General features: G+C 33.3%; 1 protein-coding gene across 4 annotated transcripts in view; it reads right to left on the reverse strand.

Annotated features, from left to right (window-relative positions):
• Positions 1-7,160, reverse strand: part of LOC131065525 (sirohydrochlorin ferrochelatase, chloroplastic) — a 52,451-nt gene extending 45,291 nt beyond the window's left edge. The window contains exons 1-6 of one of the 4 annotated variants that reach the window (XM_059219761.1): positions 7,143-7,160; positions 6,638-6,742; positions 6,324-6,532; positions 6,165-6,226; positions 5,311-5,421; positions 4,982-5,074 (exon numbers count right to left, since the gene is read on the reverse strand). In XM_059219761.1, the coding sequence (XP_059075744.1) occupies positions 4,982-5,074; positions 5,311-5,421; positions 6,165-6,226; positions 6,324-6,532; positions 6,638-6,729 (567 nt within the window). In that variant the 5' untranslated portion in view covers positions 6,730-6,742; positions 7,143-7,160. The other 3 variants (XM_058000041.2, XM_058000044.2, XM_058000045.2) reach the window with 3 other exon arrangements.
• Positions 7,161-9,785: the final 2,625 nt, after the last annotated feature.

Consider the following 9,785-nt stretch of genomic DNA (forward strand, 5'->3'; position numbering starts at 1 on the left):
GCCGGTGCATCTTGGTTCTTGCTTCGTGTAGCACTTATGTTCTTGATTTTGTACCTTGGGGGCCCGTGTGGTCATTGTATCAACAATTTGTAACCTTTGTATTTTATTGTTCTATGGAAGCCATGTAATTTATGGAATATTGTAATTTAAGTTCATGGGATATATATTGTTTCAATTATCTTCCTATTATGTATAAATGAATCATTGGAAGTTTATATGCTGTAATTCTTTAAGCCTATCTTTTGGAGATCAATTTATGATTATGAGTTATTTAATCGTTATTGGCTTTCTCCAATTTTAGATGGATGATTGGATTAATATTGTGATGTGGTTTTTATTAGAAGTAATCTTCGTTGGTAACCCTTTAGGATGTAAATGTTAGTCTTCCGCTTATGTTAATTTTTGTGCAAGTTATGATTAACTCATTTAATCTTTGTAAAAAAAAAAATTTTGCGCCTTTTAGTTGCCTTGTTGTGTTGCTATCCTTTGGGGTTCCTGGCGGGGCATTACATGCTTCAAGCGTTGCTATTGCATCCCTTGTAGCCTCTTCAAGACATTTAGCACATCGTCTGATATCTCGGCATTCAATCTTTGCAAGGTGATATTTGAGTCGATTAATGCCACCTTTCATAAGCTTAGTGCAGTGGATACAAATGACTTCTCCACGTGTTGGACCTCGTGTCACATGTTTCCAACAGGGGTCTCTCTTCCTACCACCACCTCTACCCTCAGAAGCCATTTTCTTTCAAAAAAATAGGAAGATAACCTAGCAAAAGAGAGAGACGACATTTAGGGAAAATAAAAAATTTAATCATAAACTTATCACACAATGAAGATCTAAATATTGACTGTTAACTGTTTAATTATAAAATTTATTTTTGATCATAAATTATTGACTGTTAACTGTTTAATTTACAATCACAGAATCAATATTAACTGTTTGATTATAATTTATATTCTGTATTTTATTATAATTTATAATCTGTATTTATTAAATACAAAATCACAGATTATAAATTATAATTTTCACAAAAATAAATCTGCTGTTGAGTTTTAATCGCCATGTTTTATTTTATTTTTTCAACCTAAAAGAAGCCTCTTGTGCCTATATTTAAAAATTAAAACTACGTTCTAACTTCTGAGACTAAATTTTCTAAGTTAATAATTATTATTTGGTTAATAATTTTATAACAAATTGGGATTTTATGTTGCAAATTACTTTCTCAATATATTATTTGATGAATATAATATGCCATTCAATATTAAAATTTAAAATCGTATGGATGGTTTTAACTTTTTATTTCAACACTTAAGAAATGTAAGTGCTTATTCCGTTAACTGTGCATAAAGTAAATTACTAAATAACTGTTAATTTTTTATTGAAATATGCTTGCTATTTGCTAAAAACCTAAATCGAAGACTCAAAAGAGTGAAGACTCAAAACCTTACTTGATCAATGAGGACCAAAAACTATGAAATCGTATACTATCGTGCAGGTTTATTTCGCGTCCAAAAAAGCCGGAAACATCGTCGCGCGGCCGGAAGGAATAATCGCACACAGTCGCACAGGTTTATTTCACGTCCAAAAATGCCGGAAACATTGTCGCGCAGGGGGAGGGAATGATTAAAATCTTTTAGGTTTTTTTGTTTAAGTGAAAAAAAAAATTTAAACTGTCGTTTTTATCCCCGAAATGCACGATTTTCAGGCGAGTATTGGCAGTTAAAATCGCGGCGAGTCAGGGCAAAACTCATTCGCGAGTTTTGAAGTGAGTCACTCGCGGCCAATTTCGACCCACGAGTACTCGCGAGTTTTTAAAAAACTCGCAAAGTTTTTCAAGTATGGTTCCAGTAATACCAAATTCTACATAAAGTTACTAATTTTATCGGTTTTAGCGAAGGGCTTTGAGATAATTGGATTCTCTTAGTGATCAACTTGCCCAACCTAGAAATCTGCTACTCATGCAATTGTTCAAACCCAAATATCACATTTAGTTGAAAAAGTGTTTGCACTCCAACATAAACTCGCATACATTATTATTATTACCTTAAACATACATTATTTGTCATGACCCATTCCCAGCAATAAATGAAACAACAAATCAAACTATGAAATTGTCTTACGCCAGTAAGACTTCACAATTTCATGATCCTAGGGCACTCTACACTCAGTCGTAATCAGCAATCCTAATATTAATAAAGGCAGCGAAACATCGTAGGAATGAAGGCATCGATAATCAAATAGTGATAATGATAATTACAGTTCGTGCCTTAAAAATTGTTACACCTTGAATAATATCTGATTGTCCCTCCTAATGGCAGCAATTCCCCCAAGCAGCAATAAATATTAAGAATAGTAAGGTGCGATTTGACTAATGATAAGAAGCGTTTCAAAGTGTTAAATCAGCAATTCATAAGACAGTTTTTAGTTATGAAAGGGAACAGTCATACAAGGAAGAGTCACTCCTCTTCCAAGAAGTTGTAACCGCATAAGGAGACATGATTGTTCACCATCGATGGAAGGTACAAGTATCCATTACAAGCATCCATCAAGGGGGCATTGAAGAAGCAATCATCAGGCAGTAGATCTGAAAACAATCTGCAGAACTGAGAAAACATATATTGACCAGCAGAATTTATAATTATTTAACAGTGTGGTATGAAATATAATGCATAATGATTGGTCTGTTATTTTACTCAAAGATGAAAAACTCTTAATCAGCAATAAATATTTTGGCCCAAAATTTTTTAAAAATCAGGAATCGGGAAAAAATCGGCAAATTTATTGAACATTTGAAAATATATAATTTGTTAAAATATTCAAAAAAAAACACACATACATTAAATTTATAGAACATATTAACATATTACTGGTTTCCATCATATAGAAACCATAGTTTGACTCAAATACATAGTTAGCAATACATCAGCCGATTATAAAGCAATCATTTTAGAAATGTGTGATTGGTGTAATAAGATATGAACACAAATTCCATCCAAGAAAACCTTAAATTCTCTTCTGTTTGGGTAAATTATAGTTCTCCTAAATCCATTGTTTTAGAGATTGAGAGTCAAGGTTTTTTGGAGGAAGGAATTGAGGCCAAGTTGAAGAGGTATGCCTCTTTACATGTGCAATAGATGGTTAAACCGTAGTAGTTAATAGAACATTGGTGCATCTCTCAAGGAAGTAAACTAGAATGCATCAGGGAACATGCCAATGAAAATTTTGCATTTATATTCAGCAGTCACTTACAATAGAGATGCACATATATCGAAGACCTATATTGGCTAAATATCTCCTAATCCTTTCATGTTCTTTTGGGACAGCCAAAAGAGAATTAAAATCATTGATCCCATCGAATATCCACAAACTCATTACCAGGTAGAAAATTAAATCATTGATCCCGTTGAATATACACAAACTCCTGTCGATAGATAATGATCCCTCGAATCCACACTCAATCCACAAATTCCGTCGGCCATCATGCTAGAGAAAACGAAATTGCCGAAATCCTTTTCGTTAAAAAATAAAAACAAACTCGGTTTTTAGGGTTGTGTAAAAAAACAGCATTGCTTTTTTATTCACGATTTTTTGTTCCATTTGCACGCAATTTTATTGTGATTTATTCTATTTAAACATTGCAATTTTTCCAAAAAATACTTCGCAATTTTTTGGAAGATTTAATCGTTTGTAAATTTGTAATATAGACTCCCGATAAATTGTGATTTTGCCGATTTTTGGAGGATTTTTTCATCTATAATTTTACTGATCTTTCATTTAATAAGATGTAGAATAATGTATAAATAACATATGAATATTGTTATATCCCTTTCTATGTTTATTATTGTTCTAACTATGATTCTGCATAATAGACTGGTTATTAAGATTCCCCTAAATTTCTCATCCAATCAATCATCTCATTTTGGAGGTGAGACATAGTAGATATGAAGGATTGCAAGTAGCTAGGAAGCCACGCTGGTAGAGACACCCCAAGTGAGGCTGGGAGACAAGAATGGAGGTTGCTACTCCGTACTCCTGGACTGGGTGGAACAGCTCGAGGCGCCTTGTATGGTCAACCAACTGGTACTCCCTAATGATGATGAGTTGGTCGAATGGAATTTCAAGAGGGAAATCAATATGTATGTCGCAGCAGTAAATCTGAACTATAATTGTACAATATTGGTGTTATGTGTTTATTTATTTTGTGAAACAAACCTGTTTGCAGGCCCTATATTAGAATACTGAGATACAACTTCCATTTCCAAGCATTATTTAAATTCTAATTGAAGAATTTTGGGCAGATTTGGTCAAGTCCCAGGAGGGGACATTATTCATTTCTGATAACTAATGTAGTTGTCAACAATATGATGAATTATAGAGTAAAACTGAGTCACGAGAGTGGTTTGATAGATTCCATACAAAAATCAAGAAAACGGAAAAACATTCCCTAGAGAATGATGCGAAAAAATTAGGCTATAAAGAGCAAGTTTATTCTATACCAACTCACCAGAAACAAAGAACAATCTAAAAAGGAAAAACGACAAAGTAAGAGAATATTGCACCTCTAGGATATAAATCTTGAGACCATGAAGCCGAATGTAAACATGACAAAACTGTTCCAAAGGGGCATGTGTGCATCTGGATATGTATAACAAACAATTAAAAGGAACTGAAGCTACAATCTTCATTTATGGTTGAACTTGAGACACATAAAAGGTGCAATTTTCAGGATGACCAGCTTCACAGCAGTTAGTGAAGATGCAAGAAGGGGCAGTCTTTAGCACAACTTTCATAAATGGTATTCAGTTCTAGTAGAAATGTTAATCAGATGAACACAGAGACATAAAAAAAATAAGAAATGGTGACTCATATTGTCAAAACACCAAGCTAAGGAAGGGGATGCAAAATAACACTTCTGCTTACAAAGCAAAAGAGAAAAATTCTGAAAATTGCATATGCTATAATTATTAAATCATTGCTTACCACCATTAGTTCATGCAGACCAAGTGGTGCTGTGACAATGTATGGGATACCGGGATGCTCCTTTGCTGCCTCTGCAGCCAAAGCTGGGATATCCTGCAAGGATGGTATACCCTTTAATTACATCTTCCATTTCTAGGCTTTTTGCATTAACTCCCGATTATAGTGATATCTCTTTTTTGGATTGGACACAGACTAATGAGTAAATACCCTGCAGAGGTAGTGAATTTTTCACCAATGGATGTGCTTATTCCATGGAAAACATAACCTCTAGAATAGTTGTAAAGAGAAAACAAAATTATTTGTAAAGAGAAACAAAAGTGAAGTCACACCTGTTTCCAGTGGCGTCCAGGAGATAGAAAGTAAGGGCTTACAATAACTCTGGCAGCACCTTGATTCACACATGAGTCAAATGCTTCTTTTATTGTTGGCTTTGCTATCTCCTGAAAGCATTTACAACATTAATAACTGCATTTAAATTTTCAAATCAATTGGATATAAACCAAACGTGTAGGTCAAAATCAAAATGTGAACAAGCTCCTTTGGAATATACCAGATATGCCAGTCCAAATGCCCATAAAATAACTCCTGTGTATTAACAGCTCAAGTCTTACAAAATCGAATGACTTGTGCAGAACTAAATACTTAAAAAGCATAACCTAAAGTCACATTTTCAGGATTGAGCTTAAACCCTAAAGTGCAGGGTTTCCAATTTAGGATTTTTTTTTTTAGGATACAATTGATTGTCCACAGAAATTGATATAAATGTAGCACATTTAAGATTTGTTATCTTCTCAAACGAGAGTAACCCTCGGAACACTGGCTATTCTCTATATCAGTAGGAGCAGAATAGAAATGGTTTTATCTTTGTTTTACAGTTTCCAGATTCCAGTTCGGGTGCATGGCTCTGTTTCACTTCAGATTCCTTCGAGTCATATTACCATTCATAGATTTTCCAGCCAACAAATAATTCTCCTTAAAAGCCAAAAAAGATGTCAAAAGAATAATGTCGGGCATTTCTCAAAAAGCAACTGTGTCGATTTATTCAAAACATTAATAACCTCCTACGTGAAATAGGAAGATTTTGCATGACAAGCCCAAAATACACATTTGGGATTGCAATATCATTTGCATCGCAATTCTACATACAATTATTTTCTGATAAAAGAGGAATATGGATCTTTACCATATGAGCAGGTTCCACGATTGGGTGAACCGTTTTCTCCTTATACATGTCCACAAATGCAACTGCCATTCATTAACACCAATCTAAGCCTACAGTAAGCAACCATTGTATCATATATATAAATCACAGAATGGAAAAATAAATAAAAAATTAACTCACGAAGCATTGAATTGGACTCTTGGCGCCTGGAACCATGGTCAACTATGATAACTGCATCCTGCTCTCTAAAACCAAATTGCTCCTTTGCAATTGCAGATAAATTCTTACTTTCCATCCGATTAGAATAAATAGGGCTAATTACTATGTGGACATGTCCTGACCTGAAATGGGTAGATGGAGAAAATGTGTGTCCAACCAGAGGGAATCCCCTGTAAACTTGGGCATGTTAATTCACATTCCTCTTTTTGCCTAACAGAAATGCACGCTTATTTGAAAAGTTACAAGAGATGAATTTACCGAGTTGGAGCACGAACAATATTAGCTGACATAATCCTGTGCTGGAAGCTATTATAACGTTTCGTTTGCCATTTCGTCCCCTGGAATGTGGGCTTGAGAATATAAACATTCTCCACTATCATCTGAATTTAGATCATCAGTTTTATTGGGGTTAGCGGGTTTCAAAAGTATTCGTTCAAATTTCTGATGTATTAAAGATAAAAGACTAGTTTAGCAAATCCTTACGTGTTCAATTGTTAAAATGCGGAAGATGTCATTTTAACCGCAAAAACTACTATCTCCACACAAAATGGATATATTTTTGTTGGATTTTTTTTAAGTTTTAATAACATTGTGAAGGTCGATTATGGGGATTGAAATGGTGAAAACTGTATAAAATCTGTTTAGTTCTGCAAATTCTAACAGCATTTTTGTGTGGAGGTTAGTTATGTAAAGACATTGAAACTTTTTGGCAACAAGTTGGTACGCAAGTGAATGTTATAAAATAAAATAATAATTTTCAAAAGAAAGAAACAAATTAACCTTCTCTTTGAAGGCAACCTTTTGGAAGTAGTGGAGGAATAAAGTATCTTGAGCTTGATTTCCACAACAAATTCAATTGATAAACTTGCATAGCAAAAAGAATTCAAGGAGGGTGGAAAGCGTTATACTCTTTGCAAAATAAATGTAGAAATGAAGAGCTATGAGATTAGAAGACCAAAAGAACACCTTTTGGCTTGCTTGTTACTTTGGTGATTCTTTACACCCATGTGAAATTTGGGGCAGCAAAAATGGAGGTAGATAGAAAGAATCCAAAAGCATCCAATCATTGGTAGTCTCAAAATTAAAACTATTGTTTTGTATGAAATCTTAGTGGTTGGAATTGTTCTTTTGGAAGCATCGATGATGGTTCTATTGCTAAGTTACCTAAAGGAGGTTTAAAGTATGGGATACCACTCTTGGCCTAGGTTAACTATAGAGAAAGAGCTAACAAGAAGAAAGACACATGGATAAAATAGAATGACAAATAGATGAAGAAGTGGGATGTCAATATGCATGATTGTCTGAATATTAATGAGGAAATAAAAAAAATTCATGAGAGGAAATTTTAGGAATGTCATATGGACAAAACAAACAGGACATAAAAAAATTTACTATATCTAGGAGTTTAACTCTACATGGGACCATGAGGAAAAATCTTATATAGGAACATATATTAAATAGAAAACAAAAATGTTGATAATTCAATTAAGGACTAGTTCACATCATTTTAGATGTAAGATGGGCACGTGGATGATACCTAAAGAAGAGTTGGAAAAGAGAATATGTCAATTTTGCAACAAGGGGGTAGTGGAGATAGAATGGCACTTTGTCATGGAATGCTCGGCATACAAAGACATATGTATCAGGTATGAAGACACCTTGAAAATTGTATCTAAGCACTGTGTTTGAGAAGGCAAAGTTGGCCAAACGTGTTAACTTCCTTATTGAAATTCATTGGAAAAGGTTGGTTCTTGTGAGGAGTTTGAAAACTTTATAAGGTTGTTGTATTGAGGGGTTGTGTTAATCTTGGTTCCCATAGTTTGATTTGGCCTTGTAGACGTTATTAAAAAACGTTCATTCATTCCCTAAATTCCTCATTTAAACACATTTGATAAGTTTTTTTATATTTGTGAATGAATAGATCTATATATTTGTACAAGTGCTTGAATAAAATTTTATTTAAGTTATTTAGATATATACATAAATAACAATTAATTTAAATTAGTTTAATGATAGATTATATATAGATATAAGAAAGAAAAATTTGTAAGTATAGAAAGTAAGTGCAATAAATGAAAGTGTTAAGTTTTGTATTGGAAGAAGATGAATAATTTTGTTAATACTCTATATATCTCAAGATTAGAAATGGAATGTGGCATTATGTAATTTGTTCTAGTTTCTAAACTATCAATCTACACTATAAAGGGTAAAATCTACACTCACACAGAAAACCCTACAACTAGATGAATCATCTAGTAGTCTGGTCACTTTTTATTCTTGGTGTGTCTAATTTGCATTCACTTCTTTTATCCAAAGTGAAAGTGTTCAAGAATACCTTAGAAAATTGTTATAATATTGTAAGGATGCATGTTCACCTAGGTCAACCCAAAATACAAGTCTTAGTTGTACAAACACTACTAAGATGGTTGTAGAATCTAGAGTTGTTTTAGAGCATCAAATCCAAGTGTTTCCTTAAATACAAATTTAATATACAAATAATGTTGGGAAGATGATGAGATTCCTTGGATATGAAATGAATACAATTGAATACCTTTCTAATACAATAATATAACAATAAATTGAGAAAATATGCCTTAAGTCAACCCTTGGCAAGAAAGGAATGGGTGGGAGTTGATCAAATTATGAATTTGAATTATAAAATTTTGAAGGTCAAATACCCAACCATGCGGTCAACCCCATGCATTGCATGAATTTTCCCCAAAGTGAAATAATGTTGTTTTTCCATGAAATAACCCATTCAAATTGGAAGGGAGATAGAAAAATAAAGGAAATTATGCGTATTTGGTTACAATGAACATTAATAAAGATCATTTATATAACTCATTTAAAAGGATAATAATCATTATATTTATTTAAATAATAGTAAAACATTTGTGAAAAGGTGTGGTGATCTGAAAAACACCCCCTAGGGCTTATAAAAAGCATTCATGTGAGACTTGGAAAGGGACATGGAGATCACTCAAAAATAAATTTGTTTGGTGGACTACGAGCATTGGAGAAGGGGGCAAACTTATAAAAAGCATTCATGTGAGACTTTGAAAGGGACATTGAGATCACTCAAAAAAGAAATTTGTTTGGTGGACAACGGGCATTGAAGAAGGGGGCACACATAGTGTGTCCAACTCAAGGTACAAAGTACACTTGAGGTTGTATTGGTCACAATTATGATGTGTAAGCATGGTGCAAGTAGGCACATGTTAGGTTTTACACAAATTCTTCAAAATTTGCCATAAATACGAGGGTTAAGACCATTGTAATCTTCTTAGGGTGAGAATGATCTTTTCAAGTGCTTTGATAGATAAGTATTAAACTTACTATTACTCAAATATGTTTTGAATTATAAATAAATGAGATATAGAGTTGATTAAATTAAATCTTTAAAGATTTTATTCATTTCCTTTT

This window comes from Cryptomeria japonica, chromosome 4 (genome assembly GCF_030272615.1).
Source record: "Cryptomeria japonica chromosome 4, Sugi_1.0, whole genome shotgun sequence".
NCBI classification, from domain to species: domain Eukaryota; kingdom Viridiplantae; phylum Streptophyta; class Pinopsida; order Cupressales; family Cupressaceae; genus Cryptomeria; species Cryptomeria japonica.